Source organism: Muntiacus reevesi, chromosome 8 (genome assembly GCF_963930625.1).
Source record: "Muntiacus reevesi chromosome 8, mMunRee1.1, whole genome shotgun sequence".
NCBI classification, from domain to species: Eukaryota; Metazoa; Chordata; class Mammalia; order Artiodactyla; family Cervidae; genus Muntiacus; species Muntiacus reevesi.
This window is the reverse complement of record NC_089256.1, coordinates 23,804,503-23,820,871: the sequence shown is the minus strand read 5'-3', so window position 1 is coordinate 23,820,871 and position 16,369 is coordinate 23,804,503. Positions and strand designations below refer to the sequence as shown.

Genomic DNA, 16,369 nt, shown 5'->3' with positions numbered 1-16,369 from the left:
ATAAGAATAGCTCCCAACAGGGTTATTTTGAGACTGAGTCAACACAATAACCTTGAACAAGGCCCAGCACAGAGTAAATCGTTAATAAGGGTTACTATTAATAATTTATTGTTGTCATAAAAACAGCTTTTAGGTTTTAACTCATCAGTTTTCACTGCATTCATGTATTTGGTAATTGTCTTAGAAATCATTAAAGTAAGAAAACCTTTAGTTAGCTTCTAATTTCTTATCTTTGAGTGCCAACTCCTGCTGCCTCTTGAAAAGGTTCTAGAATTAACATACAAAAAAAAAATGACTACTCTCTGCTAAAAAGAAATTAGGGCAACCACAGGGGAGCTTTCTCCTCTTTCACTTGGTTTTTTATATATATGCTCCTTGCAATAAAGTCTCACATAAAGGTACAAGTAACCTCTGCAACAGGGTAAACAAATGAAGTGCCTCCTACACACACCCTTCTCAAGTGTCTCCCACAGGAAATCCTGTTATACAATATAAAATTTGTCCAACTGGAGGCTGTAAAGTAACAATTTTTCTTACATTCAATCATGAAATAAATCTTTAATCTGTGTCCTAAATTTAATCTTAAAAGATTACAGGTCAATTAACACACCTGTCAAGGGCAGAGACATCATCTGATAATAACTGGGCACTGAACATGTGACCATTTGATCTCAGCCCCTGTTAAGGAGCTGAAGTGTGTCCCAGCAAAATTCATACATTGAAACCCTAACCCCTCAGCACCTCTGTTATGTGACTGTATCTGAAAGAGGTGATTAGGTAAGAACACAGGCTTTTGAATGGGCCCTGATTAAATCCCTTTAGAAAGAAAGTGAAGTCGTTCAGTTGTGTCTGACTCTTTGCAACCCCATGGACTGTAGCCTACCAGGCTCCTCCATCCATGAAATTTTCCAGGCAAGAGTACTGGAGTGGGTTGCCATTTCCTTCTCCAGGGGATCTTCCCGACCCAGGGATTGAACCCAGGTCTCCCGCACTGCAGGCAGACACTTTACCCTCTGAGCCACCAAGGAAGCTGATTAAATCCCTTAGGCACCCTTGTAAGAGAAAATGTGTACACACGGTCACCAGGGCAGGAAAGACCACTGAGGATGCAGCAAGAAGACACGGCCACTGACAGGCCACCAAGGACGGTCTCACAGCCAGCCCCGCTGACACCTTGACCTTGGACCTCCAGCCTCCAGGACAGTGAGGAAATAAAGTTCTGCTGTTTCAGCTCCACCACCACCCCCCCCCATCCTCAGCCTGGAGTATTTTGTTACCCCGAGCACCCGGAGCAAACTGACACAGCACCCTACTTTTCATTCCCACCCACTGAAATCCTATGTTGACTGAACATGAAGAAAAGCCATCATGACTTTCTCAGAACACATGGCTATTATTAATGATAATACTCTCAAGTTTTTATACTGAGTATTATCGAAAACAGAGGGAGGTATCTTTGAAAATGGGCTAGAAAGAGCCATAAAAGACAGACAGGAAAGAGCTTATATGTAAAACCTCAGAAGAATAAAATCTCCATTCACTTGGTAGGTAATTAAATTAACAATGTGTATTAATACTATGTAGTACCCCAAAATAGCTCAACCAGTTAGTAGAAAAGCCACTGGAGTGCTGAGGTGTGAACTGTAAGAGCAACTTCATTTTGATCCTATGGGCTGCACAGGGGCATGAGAAAACAGGGAATCAGCTGTTAGAATACAGCTACTAGAAGCAAAAATGAGGCTTAAGATGATGTGCTGAGAGAACTTTGTTCAAAAAACTGCTGTGTTTATTTTTCTTACTCAAGAGGGCTACTAAGATTCACTGAGACTTCCCTGGTGGTCCAGCAGTTAAGAATCCGCTTCCAATGCAGGGGACGCAGGTGTGATCCCTGGTAATGGAACTATGATGCCACACACACGCTGCAAAGCAACTAAGCCCCATGTTCCACAACAAGAGATGTTTGAGAAAAAGGCAGGTGGAGCCCTGGGTTCCTGACTACCTATGACTCTCTTCTTACGTCTGCCATTAGTGATCAGGCTCTGGTCCACGCACTCAGTTATCTGAGTCAGACCTTCACTATTTTCTGCATTAGGACTGCATTCTCTGAGATTTTTAGAAGCATATATTTATGCATTAATCACATAATTTTAAAATTTTTATGTTAAAAGCAGGTAAGAACTAATTAAACATGGCCGGGGTGGGGGGAGGAGGTTAAAAAAGATGATTTCAGTGACTTAGGTATATATGGGTCACATTTCAATAAACTCAGCTGAACATTTTCTTAAAATTTTAAAAATAGAAGGACTTGGGAACTCAATTATAAAATAGTTAACTTTTACCAACATTGAGAAGGCACTAACACATGTCCAACAGATTATAAATAAATATAGATAAAGATGTGTCATTTAGATTTTCACATGCTAGCAAGGTAATGCTCAAAATCCTTCAAGCTAGGCTTCAACAGTACCAGATGTACAAGCTGGATTTAGAAAAGGCAGAGGAACCAGAGATCAAATTGCCAACAACCACTGGATCACAGAAAAAGCAAGGGAAAAAGAAAAAAGAAGCAAGGGAATCCAAAAAAAATGTCTACTTCTGCTTCACTGACTAAGCTAAAGCCTTTGATTGTGTGGATCACAACAAACTGGAAAATTCTTAAAGAGATAGGAATACCAAATAGGAGACTTACCTGTCTCCTGAGAAACCTATATACAGGACAAGAAGCAACAAGCAGAACCAGACATGGAACAATGAACTGGTTCAAAACTGGGAAAGGAGTACATCAAGGCTGTATACTGTCACTCTGCTTATTTAACTTATATGCAGAGTACATCATTCGAAATGCCAGTCTGGACGAAGCATAAGCTGGAATCAAAACTGGGAAAGGAGTACATCAGGGAGAAATATCAACAACCTCAGATATGTGGATGATACCACCACAATGGCAGAAAGTGAAGAACTAAAGAGCCTCTTGATGAGGGTGAAAGAGGAGAGTGAAAATACTGGCTTAAAACTCAACATTCAAAAAACTAAGATTATGGCATACGGTTCCATCACTTCCTGGCAAACAGATGGGGAAAAAGTGAAAAGAGTGGCAGCTTTTCTTTCTTGGGCTCCAGAATCAGTGTGGACAGTGACTGCAGCCATGAAACCAGAAGACACTGCTCCCTAGAAAAAAAGTGAAAGTGAAAGTCGCTCAGTGGTGTCCGACTCTTTGTGACCCCAGGGACTATATAGTCCATGGAACTCTCCAGGCCAGAATACTGGAGTGGGTAAGCATTTCCCTTCTCCAGGGGATCTTCCCAACCCAGGGATTGAACCCAGGTCTCCCGCATTGCAGGCAGATTCTTAACCAGTTGAGCCACAATGGAAGCCTAAGAATACTAAGTGAATACTGGAAGAAAAGCTATGACAAACCTAGACAGTGTATTAAAAAGCAGAGATATCACTTTGCCGACAAAGGTCTGTATTGTCAAAGCTATGGTCTTTCCAATAGTCATGTAGAGATATGGGAGTTGAACCATAAAGAAGGTTGAAGAATTAATGCTTTCGAATTGTGATGCCAGAGAAGACTCCTGAGAGTCCCCTGGACTCTCATGGACTGCAAGAAGATCAAACCAGTCAATCCTAAAGGAAGTCAATCCTGAATTGTTGGAAGGACTGATGCTGAAGCTGAAGCTCCAATACTTTGGCCACCTGATGCAAAGAGTCAACTCACTGGAAAAGACCCTGATGCTGGGAAATATTGAGGGCAGGAGGAGAAGGAGGGCAGAGGATGAGATGGTTGGATGGCATCATTGACTCAATGGACAGGAGTACACTGAGCAAGCTCTGGGAGATGGTGAAGGACAGGCAAGCCTGGTGTCCCTGGGGTCGCCAGGAGTCATAAACAACCTAGCAAATGAACAATAAAAAAAGACGGTAAGAAATTGGCTATTTTTGAAACAACTCTAATTTTCAAAGTAGTCAATTATAATCAAAAATAGAAACCTGTAGGCCAGTCTTTTAGACCCCACACACCATCACTAAGATCAGAGTCTAAGCCGAGTAACATGTCCAGACCAAGCCCAGCTGGGTGCGGCAGACCCGCCCTGCCGCACTCAGGGCCACTCACAGCTGAGGTCTGTCACACAGCATTGGCTTCACCCCTTACCAACGTAAATAGCAATGGAAACTTTCACTTTCAATCATTTTTCTGCACAAAACTTTTATTTTAGGATCCACTAGAACTGCAATGTCACAAGGTTATTTATTTATTTATTTTCATTTATTTTTCACAAGGTTATTTAGTGTCAAAGCATTTTTAAATCCTGATCTTCAGTTAACAGTCAACTGCGACCAGAACAGAATCAGTCTTATGTTGATATTTTAAGAGCAGAGCTGAGTCCAGGGTCCTGTTCTGTGTGAAAATGCCTCCAGCAGAGGAAAGGCACATGAAGCTCAACCCTGCTGGAATCAACATCCAACCAAACCATGTGAACTGGCTCCGTCTGGGGTGGAGGTTAGAAAGAGATCCCCATCTGCATCTCAGGAGCACTAGGTGTCTACACTAGGCTAACATAAAGGCATCTATTCTCTTAATTGAGAAGAAAATATTTGTATCTCTGTTCAAAAAGCTATATGTTTGTTGTTGCTAATGTAGCTGCAATATTTATGGTTATTTATATGCAGTATTTGGGTATATGTAATATTTATGCAATCATTTTTTTTTAATTTAAGATTTGATGATGACATAAGATTGCATTAAGCACTAAACCATCTACAGAAAGGGTAGCATAAATTAACAAATGTGATGCAAGTGCTCCAAAGTTACCAATCATGCCTCGGGGAGAGCAAAAGGTTAAAGAAAAGTCACCTATTTGTTGGGAAGGACATAGGGCTTTCATACTTATAGCATCAGACACGTGTCAAGGGCATTCAGAAACTGACAGAATCGTCCTGCTCCCCTGGGGCCTGTGAACATGTTACATTACATGGCAAGGAAGAATCAAGGTTGCAGGTGGATTAAAGCTGCTAGTCAGCTGACCTTAAAATAAAGCGATGATCCTGGCTTATCCGGACAGGCCCACTATGCTCCCAAGGGTCCTTACATGGCGAAGAGCCACAATCAGAGAGATGGCGTCATGAGAAAGACCGAACTGGGGCCCAGAGAGCCAAGGGAGCAGGCGCCTCCAGATGCCGGAAAGGGGATTCTCCCCTGGAGCCCTCAGAAGGACCAGTCCTGCCCACATCTCAGTCCAGAGAGAACCAAGCCCTTCAGACTGCTGACTTCCACAACTCAGAGAAAATACCTCTGTGTTACTTTTAGACACAAAGTCTATGTAATTTGTTACAGCAGTCACAAGCAACTGACACAACCATCAGAAGTAATGTCATGGGACTGATTTAAAACAAAGAAAAGCATTTGATTTGCCAACCCCCTCCCCGAATCTATGTACTACTCCCAATCTGATGATCCGGGAGGACTTGCTATAAGCACTAGAGGGTATGGTCCCAGATGAGAACTAGCCGACAGAAGTCAGAGGAGGGACCACCCGCTTACTGCGCAGTTGCTCATGCACTGTAAGCACGCTGCTCAGTCACCCTGAGTCCTCCCAGCAGCCCGAGGGCCACCCCACACAGGGAAGCCCAGGCACCCACGGCTCCCCGCCCAGGTGAGTCAAGCCCTCCTCAGAGTAAAGCTGCCCACTCTGGACTCAGCATTCTGTACTGCTGCTCCAAGATGCATCTTTCTCTCACTTTATTGTTTCTTGGGCTTCCCGGGTGGTTCACTGGTAAAGAATCTGGCTGCAATGCAGGAGATGTGGGTGTGATCCCTGGGTTGGGAGGATCCCCTGGAGAAGGAAATGGCAACACACTCCAGTGTTCTTAAATCACACCTCAGCCCATCCTGCCATCTCAGCGCTAGCTTTCATGACAGGTCTGGTCCACCAGCTTCCCCAGCCTGCAGGTGACAGACACCTGCTTGCTCTCCCGGGTGCTGCCTCACTCCCGAACCCAGTTACACAATCAGCACCACCCTGCCTGCAGACGTGACCAAAGGGGCAAAGTACAATGTGTGAGGGTTCATCGGGTTCCATGATGTGGGAGTTTGCAGAAAAGAAACTGCAACCAATACACAGAGGCCACTCAAGAGACAGAAAGTCCCAAAGTCTCCCTTTTTTAAGAAGAAGGACAAGATAGTAATGGCCTTCTCTAGTACTCAGAGATCACATTAGACCCAAAACTCAGGAATTTAACAGAAAAAGAAAGACTGGATAAGTGCATCTATATATAAGAAGACCGAAGAATCAGGCTTTGAAGGTTTATGTATGTTTAACAAAATACAGGGAACATAGTCAAGCTACAGCTATTTGAGTCACAGCATTTGCAATTCAGGAGGACATCTTGCTCGCTTTAGGCACACCTGGACAGGAGGCTTCTCCCAAACCGCTCCTTCCCTGGATTACCCTCTCACCTCCTTAAAAGTCCGTTCAAAGATCACTCACTTTCTCAATGGGGTCTATCATTTTCAAAAGGAGCATCATTTTGAAGGGGGATTTGAAGTAGCAAAACTGTGCTCACCAGAGCCCAGCAGTCCTCACGGTGATAGACCCCAACAGATACACGGGGAAAATACATCTGATTGCAAGACTGTGTCAAAGAGCAAAAGACGAAACCATTCAAATTCCACTGATGGATGACAGAAAAAACCACGGCACACCGACGTAACAGGGCTCTGAGGATTGTAAACAAGAGAGGGCACCACCTCTACACTCCGTCCTCCCAGAAATGTTGAGGGGAAGGCAATGTGGGGAAGGTGTGTGTGGTCTGCGATCTCTTATCTAAGAAAGGGAAATACCGATACGACAGGTATGACTCTTTCCCAGGAAGGAGACGCTTCAGGCCAGGGGAGGGACAGGCCAGGGAGGACAGGGCCACACACTGGATTGCTGCACTGCTGGTGGAGGTCACAGGGCTATCAGAGGCTGTGTGAGGCAGACCGCGGAGCGCCCTGGACTCACAGCACCAGGATCACTTGGGCATCTGTGAGAGGTCCTCAAGCCCGGGCCCCACCCCATCCTGCTCCATCAGAAACTCTGCCCCCCACGAGCACTCCACGGGATTCTGATCCAGTCTGAGGACCTTGTTCTATCATTCCCAAGCATGCCTGAAAACTGGAAGAAAAAATATGAGAGAGAGAAAGAGCAGGGAGAAAGCACACAGAGAGGACAGAGCAATTAAATAAAGCCCTGAAGTCCTGAATTTGAACTGAAAAGATCAGAGTGACTTTAGAGCCCAGCTCTTCCCCCTATAAAGACCCAGCAGCAACTACCAAATGCCATCTCCCACCAGAAGGAATCGGGGCTCCCTGAATGGCTGACTCCAGGGCCAGGGCAGGAAATGCACAAAGTGAGTCTGGAACATCATGTTACACCAGACAGCAAAGAAACTAAAGATTCCTATAACAAGGATTCCTACACCTCAGAAGCCAGCTGGCAAACGGGACACAAGGCACCACCCCGCCCCCCCACCCCCAGACTCTTCAACAAGCGATAAGGAACCACAGAGGGGGGAAAGGGAAACTAAGATTTCAAGAGGGAATGAAAACATTAATCTAAAAACCTACTGCCGCTAAATAATTTAAAGCATTTTTTTAAAAGACATTTCAGACACACTGGAAATGTAAACACTCAATATTTGATACTAAGGAATTGTATTTTTAGATGTGATAAAGGTTTTGCAGTTATATTTTTTAAAGCCCTTATCTTTCAGTGATACAGGCTGTCTTAGCTCAGGCTGCATGACAGAACGCCCCAGATGGAGTGGCTTAAACAATACATACAACTGTTTTGCTCCTTGTTCTGGAGGCTGAAACCAAGGTGCCTCCTCGTGGGCTTCCCAGTGAGGGCTCCCCTTGCTAACTTGCTCTCCTAGCCTCTCCTCCTCTTCTTACGAGGCCAATGACCCCACCATGAGGTCCCCACCCTTGTGACCCAAGCCAATCCTAATTATTTCCCAGAAGGTCCCATCTGCAAATACGACCACATTACTGGTTTGGGCTTCAATGTAGGAATTTGGGTGGGGCATACAAATATTCAGTCCACAACACATACACTTACTGATAAATGTTCGATGCCTGAGATTTGCTTCAAAATAACAGGATTAGAAGAAATGGGCGGGGGTATAAAGAAGCAATTCATCTTTTAGATATGTTTTTGGCCATACCACTTATACGTTGAAATAAACACAGATGAACAGGCAATTCTCAAGAAGTACAAGCACGAAGAACCACATAAAAAGAACCTCACTAATCATCAGGTGTGTAATGCCAAAACAACTATGATGGAAGATGGCCTTGGGCTGGTCAAAGAGTTCTTAGATACGATATTGAAAGTAGAAGAGAAAAAAAATGGGTAACTGGACTTAACATTTAAAATGTTTGCACTTCTAAAGACAGATTAACTAAAAGACAATCAAAGAATAGGAGAAAATATCTGCAAATCACATATCTGATAAAGGGGGTATTCTGGTCCACACACTGGAATACTAGACAGCAAGAAAAGGAGGAGCAAATTGTAGTTGGTGCAACACGAACAAACCTCAGCAACACTGCAGAGTGAGAGAAGCCAGATAGAAGACTGCATGTTACATGACTCACTTCTGTGCAATGTGTAGAAAACGCCAATCTATAGAGATAGAAAGCAGATCAGTGGTGCCTACGCCTAGGGGAAGAGATTAACTGCTAACAAGTTCTTGGGGTGATGGAAATGTTCTAGAACTGAACTATGGTGATGGGTGCACAACTGTGAACATTTACTAACAGTCTGAGAAATGTACACATACAACGGATATTAATTTTATAGTATGTAGACTAAAGCTCAATAAAGCTGCTCAGAAAAAGAAAAAACAAAAAACTATAACCTGTCCATTAGACTGGCAAAAATTAAAAAGATATCTCCGACCCAGCGGGGCAGAATATAACTCGGAGGGCAGCTTTCTCACAGGGCGATTCGGGCTCTCCCCTTCTGACCCAACAATTATACTTTTAGATTCCATTCTTCATAATGAAAATGTATTCCTGCTTTATTTATATACTTTTAAAGTTAAAGTTTCATTTCTGAAAGTTACAGCTGTATCTTTTTCAAAGGCTTCACCTAAATGCCAGATTGACAGTCCCTCAATCTTAAATGCTCCAGAGCAGAAGTTGAATCACAGACCTGAGAACGCTTCGGTTTGTTCATACATTTCTCCGGACTTGAAGTAAAGAAACCATATCTGAACACAACTCAGAAGGACTATTTCAAAGATGATGGGCCATGGAACTTTTCTTCTACTGGATTAACACGTATTTCCTCGATTCAAAAACTCCAAAGAGAAAATGTTCCAGTACCAAAAATCAAAAAACCACCTAAGTGCATAGTAGTTTACCTAAAAACAAGTCTAAACGGTCAGGACTCAAATTCTCCAAACATTTTTCTACAAACTTATCTGATCCTGACAAAGACATGTACTTAAAAGAAAATAACTACACCATTAAAAGCTCCTAACTTACGTATAACAGTTTCCCCTTACAGTTTCCCCTTTAGAGTAATGTTTACTCACTTATTAATTTCCTCTACAAATATTTACTGAGCATCAACTATGTGCCCAGCACCATCCAGGTGCCACAAATACAGCAGTGAACATAGCAGATAAAGTTCTGAACCTCACATTCTATTCCAGAGCAGCCTGGGTTGTGGTGGAGGGAAATAACCATGGTGGGAAAAAAAAATTTGTCAGGAGTGCTGAGCCAGAAGACTGAGCAAAGTCCAAGCGATGCCAAACCCTCACAGGCCCGGGAGGTGGCACATGAGCAGCCTCGGTGTGGGAGGGAAACACCCAGGGGGTCAGGAGAGCGACAGGACAGAAGCTGCTGGGCCGTGTGGTGTGTAAGGCCCGGCCAGGAGGCCAGCTGGGGTGGAGATGGGGGACGTGGACAGAGGGTCTCATAGCCCACAGGAAGCCCTGAGAATACCATGCCGAGAAGGTGGGCGGCTCCTGGAGAGGCGGAAGCCAAGGAATTATGTGCCGACTTCTCTCTTGGAGGGACTGCCCCCAACCCCAGAGAGAATCAGCTTCAAGGGTAAGGCCAGAAACGAGTCGATCAGCTGGAAGGCTGCGGGGGTCCCAGGGAGAGATGATGGGGACCGGGGTTTGGGGGAGCAGAAGTGAAGGCAGAGAAAAGGGGCTAAATTCTAGATCAATTTCAAAGATAAAATGGTATTTGCTGGTAGACAATGTTGGTTGTGAGAGAAAAAGAGAAGAATGACTCCAAGGTCGTCAATTTTAAATTTATATTCTTAAAGAGCAAAATACTGCGAATATACTTAAAAGTCACATTAAGCGCAGTCCCCCAGGGATGATCTGATTGAAAGTGGGGACAGAAGGGAGCAAAGACAGAAGGGAAGGTGAGGTGAAGGGAGGAGAGAAAGCCAAGAAGGCTCTCTGGGCAATCCCCAGCAGGGAGGGGTGACAGGGAGGATCTGTGGGGGCCCATGTCCATCATTCAGACCCCCCCAGGCCAGAGCAGAGGGAGAGGGGATCAGCAGGGAGCCCTGGGAGGCAAGGCACCAGCACTCCGTCAACTGGCAAAAATCTGATTTAAGACAAGAAATTCTCAGGTAAGTCACTTGCCTTTTCCATAAAAGGTGACCAAGGCCCTTCCTACCTCTTGTGTGGACCAGCCAGGTGGCTGTCAGCTCCCTTCCAGGCCAAGACTAGCTGCTACCTGGTGTGTGCCATGCTTATTTCAAAGAGCTTAAAAAAAACTCAGACCCTTGAGTCTTATTTGCGTAAACCAAACTTCACTGGAAACTCTTCAGAAACACATCTTAGAAATCAAGCCCATGAGCTGAAGTTCAAATGGAAAAGGAAGTTTTTCACATCTAAATGATCAGTTCATATCCACCCTAGAGTTAGGCTAACATACTAGTAACATGAGTTCCCAAACCTACCCAGGGACCCCAGGGTACCACAGCAAACCCATAGTGGCCCAAAGGATGTCCCAAAGGGGAAGAGCAATACCAAGCCATCCCAGGCCCCAGGAGAGTCAGTTTCAATACTACATTGGCTGTATTTCTTTCAGTGACATCACTATCATCACAAAACAGGGTAGCTGTTGTGATGAAAGGCAAGTACCACTCCACCCCCACCCCAAGGAAAGCGAGCCACTGCGTCCAATCCGATCCTCTGGTCAGAGAAGTTGTGCAATGCCCAACAGGTGCAACCATCCCAATAGTATGCTACTCTGGTTATCTAAGAGAGAAATAAAAAATTTTCTTCCAATTTATGTGTATTTTTTTTTCAAATAACTTCTGTTAGGACATAATACTTAATAAAATTACTTGAATTTACTTAATAAATGGAATTACAAAATACTCTTTTGAGTCTAAAAGTGCCATGAAAAAATTGCTGAAGAAACTAAAGCCACCACGGAGAGAGAAAACTGAAGAATCTCAGCTGAGAAGCTAACGTTTTTGCACATTCATCATTCTTCTGAGTGCTTTACCCATACTCATTCAAGCCCCTATCAACTCTCTGCGACTGGCACCACCCCTGACCCTGGGTCACGGGTGAGGAAGTCATCACACAGTAAACCGTGCCTGCTTTTACCTGCGCACAGGTGGCAGCACCTTCTAAAGCCAGGGAGCACAGGCAGTAATTCCTCAGTCCCGACCTCCAACCGTGGCCCAAGAACTGAGGTCTCCTAAGGAAACACGATCCCCCCTCTTCTCAACTTAAGAATGCACTGTGGACCAACACCTGCATATCAGTTTAAAAAGAAGACATTTTAAGTTACTTTTCCAACAATGAAACTGAAAGTGGTTAAATCACAAGCGCCACAGTTTCATGCTTGGTAGAAAATCACAACGTGCGAATTAAAAAACTTTAACCCACAGGGAGAGAAAAACAAACTCCAGCCAGGTACAAAGTGTTACAGATCTGCTCATTTCTTCTATCTTTTCCCCCACTATGAAAATTCATAATGTCAGATCCAGAACTCTAAATATAGAGACTGAGAAAAATTAAAGCTGCAACATCCAGTGCAACTGGGTGAAGACAGATCATAGTTTGGATGAAGCCTGCTATTTTTTCAGACACTACAGAATCTCGTGTTGATGCTTTCGAACTGTAGGGCTGGAGAAGACTCCTGGGAGTCCCTTGGACCGCAAGGAGAACCAACCAGTCAATCCTAACAGAAATCAACCCTGAATATTCATTGGAAGGACTGATGCTGAAGCTCCAGTATTTTGGCCACCTTTTTCAAAGAGTGGGCTCATTGGAAAAGAAGGGGGGTGGCAGAGGATAAGATGGTTAGATAGCATCACTGACTCATGGACATGAATCTGAGCAAACTCCAGGAGATAGTGGAGGACAGAGGAGCCTGGCGTACCACAGCCCATGGAGTCACAGATTCGGACACAACTGTTCAGTTAGCAACTGAATAACAATTCTGGGTAGGATACCAACAAATCAGTGGAATTACCATAGCTTTGCCTGCTAAACGAGACAGCTGGAAACGAAACCTCTTTCCTAACGTATCCTTAGATCAGAAACCCCAGTCTTTATTCCAAAGCAGAGAACTGATCTGGTGGCTGAAAGAAAAAAATCGAAGCTCCACCTTAAATTTAGACTGAATGGATCTGCTGAATTAGTTTCAGTTTCACGGCGCATGATTAGTAAATTATAGTAAATTTCATGATCAGTAAATTATACTATAGGTGTTCAAATTGTTACGGTCAGGTGAGTCATCACCCAACGTCATCACACCAGCAGCACCACTGAGTGCCTGGAGACAACCCCAGGCATTACAGACACATCTCGCAACAACTGAGAAGCTTCTCCAACCCTGGAAGTCTAAGCAGATCCTCCACTAAGGTGGTCACTCTGCACCAGAGGTAGTTGAGCAGTGGCACTGGAAAATTTTAATTATGAACTGAAAGTCATTAAAACTTCTAGGTAGCTTCAGAATATTATTAAAATAATTTAACAAGGTTTTCAAGTAATGATGTATCCTGTTTACCCCTAATCTCTGGGGACTTTCCCCTCTTCTCACAGTTGCAAATAAACAGTTCTTAAAACTTATCTGAACCAGTAACATTCTACATTCTTCTCAGAAAGGCTGATAACACAATTCATTTAAAGTTAAATGTTCTAAATTCTATGAGAAAAAAAAATCTGAAAACAAATTATCAACTCTGCTGTCATTTTTACAATGAACAAACCACAGACTTCCTGAAGGAGCAATGGCTGGAAAAAGTATTAAACAGATTTTTGAAAATTAAAATGCTGCTAGGGGGCTATGTACACAACAGCCAAGCCTTCAGATGAACTTTTAAAGCAGTTTTTCTACTACCTTTATCTACATTGCTTAGACTAGGGGCTCCCATCAAATGTGTGCCGCAGAAGGAATGGAACAAAACGAAGAAAGTATGACACAAAACCAGGACAGCAAGTGCTTACTGGAGCTCCAGTCCAGACACACCAAAATGCAATTTCAAGTGTGAATATGAAGTCAGCTCTTCTAAAAGTTAAAAAATCTTTAAATTTAAAAGCATCTGTTTTATCTTTCAAGCTAACTTTCTCTGAAAGTTTACGGAAGCCGTTTTCTTCTCTGAGGCGCCAATGAATGAATGGTTGTGCCTCTGAAAACAGAGATACCATCAGTACAGACAACAGCTTTAAGCACCGGAAAAACCTCCACCAGTGTAGCTTTTACAATAAATCTGTAGGAAAGGAAACTTTCTCAGAGTTGACTGTCATGTACTTGAAATGAAACTAAATATGTCACACGTATCTCTAACACCATGAGGATAACAATCTCCCCACTGAGTCAAGGCTGAACCAACAGAGCTTTAGGAACCATGTCTTCAGGTATGTATTTACACAATGCCTACAGAAACACTGCTAGGAAAATGGAAGCTAAAGGCCATAAGATATAATGAGGCATCTGGATGCCTCCACAAGTAATATTGATCCAGCACTCAGAGCATGGAGGACACTTGGGGAGAAGTCTCCAGGATCTGGAAGACACTGAACCCAAACACGAGCACCACCCAAGTTTGGCTCCTCTTCCCTCAGGATACAGAAAGCACCTGGGGATTAACTGCAGGGCCTCCAGATAACCACTGCATCCACCTGCTCTCTCAGACTGAAGGTGCCGTCCTGAGTAAGACTTTCAGTTGGTAAGTGTCCTGGTGAAAAGAGAAAACTTGGCTGAATTATGCAAGTATCTAAATTCAGATGTAACACAGTCCATTTTCCTAAGAAAGCTTATCAGCTAAACATAAAGTAACAAAATTTGACTTTAAATATACAGTTTCTCAGTGATATGACAAGAGGAAACACACAAAAAGAGTATCCATTAATCAGAAGAAAAAAAAAAGTGAAAAAGAATGAGAGAGAAACTTTAACTTTCAAAAGGATCTTCTACCTACAGAACCATCGACTATGGCCTAAGTGCCTGCCCCCGGATGTTGCTATAGAAAGAGTGCTTCCTTTCAAGTACAGAAGACCATATGAAAAAAATTAACTGACGACAAAAGCACTGTCAAAAGTCAAAACTCCTAATAGTCTGAATCTCTCTGCAAGTCAGCAAAACATCTGCCAACATTTCAACACTTTCCATAAACTCAGTGCTTTTGAAAGTACTGAATTCTGAAGTCATAACTGTAAATATTAGAGGGAATTTTGTAACAGAAAAACAGTTCCTTTGTGGGTGCGTAAATGTGACACCAAAAAAAAAAAAAAAAAAAAAAACCCGACAGCCAAAACATCGAGACACCAGTCTCCGTCCAGAGCCTAGAAAGCTCGCCGAACCTTTACACGCCATCTGTGAAATGGGTCTCTGCTCTGTGCCCGCGTTGCGGGCGAGGAAGAGTCCTGGCCCGCGGTCCCAGCCAGGCAGGGCCGGCTGTGCACGGCTCTGCCGGGCACCCTGAGTCTCACCACTTAACACGTTCCTTAAGTGCACACCCCGTCTCCTAACACCACAGCCGCACGCAAACTTCGTCCACGCTCGCGACCGAACGCCGGGAGACCCGCTGCGGAGTCGGAAGGAACAGTGTGCCCGGAGAAGACCGTCTCCGCCGGGAAGGACGGGCCGCGAGGGGCAAGCTGCTGACTCTGTGGCCGGACGGGGCTCACGGCGGGGGCCCCTCGGGGCGCACCTCGGTCAGGGCCGCCCCGCGTCCCCGGCGCTATCAACTGCAGCCGGACAACCGGGAGGGCGTCCCCGGGGAGGTCAGAGGTCGCCTCCAGGAGCGCTAGGAGGTCGGTCCCGGGGAGGTCGGAGGTCGCCTGCGGAGTCAAAGCCCCGCCGCAGCCGCCGCCCCGGCCACACCTCTATTCCAGGAAGTGGCCGGGCCGGAGAGCCGGGGCCCAGGAGCCGGCGACCTGGGCCGTGATACCCGCCGCGGCCGCCGCCCCCTCCCGCGCCGCCGGGCACTCACAGGTGACGATGGGCTTGTTCTCCATGGTGTAGATCACCGGAGGCAGCGGCTCCTCAGGGGCGTCCATGGGCGTCCGGCGTCACCGGCCCGGCCCCTCGCGCCCCATGGGCAGCCGGAGGCCGCGCCGGGCCAGCCCAAGCCTGAGCTGCGCCGCAACCCCCACAGCGACGCGCGCCCGGCACCGCTAAGCAGCTCCAGAGCCGGCCGCCAGCCGCCGCCGCCGCCCGCCGGCCGCATCCACTTCCGGTGCCGGCGCGCGGCGGGTACCGCTTCCGGGGCGCGCGCTTTAAAGGGGAGGCATTTCCGCCGCGCGGGCTCATTCCTCCGACGGAACGGTCGTTTGGGCTGCGCGAGCATTGGTGGAGCTCTCCTCTGCGCTTTGGAGGCCGAAGCACCCGTGAACCCGCCGTGGGCACCTGTGCGTCCCGCCTGGTCCCCTACGGTAGAGGCTGGACGGCCGAGAGCCGCCACCCCAAACCGGGGCCCTCTGGCAGACTGAGTTGACGTGGAGAGAGCAGCCCAAACTCGCGGTGGGGCGCCCAGGAACATCGTCCCTGCCCTGCCTCCACGCCGCGTACCCGAGGCCGAGGACGGACTCGGGAGTCGCTGACAGCCGTGTGCGGACGTGGAAACCACCTGGGGTCACTAACACTGACATATGGACCCGGGAGTCACCAAGAACAGCAGGTGGACATGGGCATGTCAGTTTCTCACCGGTGTGGGACTGTCGCCCATAACCGAGCATTGTTATCTTTACTAAAGATATGATGCTTGGGGGGATGAGTTAAGACACCGGGTTAATTCCCACCACTGAGCAAATGGTAGTTACCCCTTGCAAAACTCTTGGTCCTGTGTTTCTTGTTATTCTGCTTTTATGAAATAATATTGCTGCCGTG

At 45.7% G+C, this 16,369-nt stretch overlaps 1 protein-coding gene across 1 annotated transcript in view; it reads right to left on the bottom strand.

The window, feature by feature from the left end:
- The window catches only part of TRAPPC10 (trafficking protein particle complex subunit 10), a 73,734-nt gene extending 58,029 nt beyond the window's left edge, over positions 1 to 15,705 (bottom strand). The window contains exon 1 of the mRNA XM_065942706.1: positions 15,474 to 15,705. Coding sequence (XP_065798778.1) covers positions 15,474 to 15,540 — 67 coding nt within the window. The 5' untranslated portion in view covers positions 15,541 to 15,705. The remainder of the gene's footprint in view (positions 1 to 15,473) is intronic.
- Between the last annotated feature and the right edge of the window lie 664 nt (positions 15,706 to 16,369).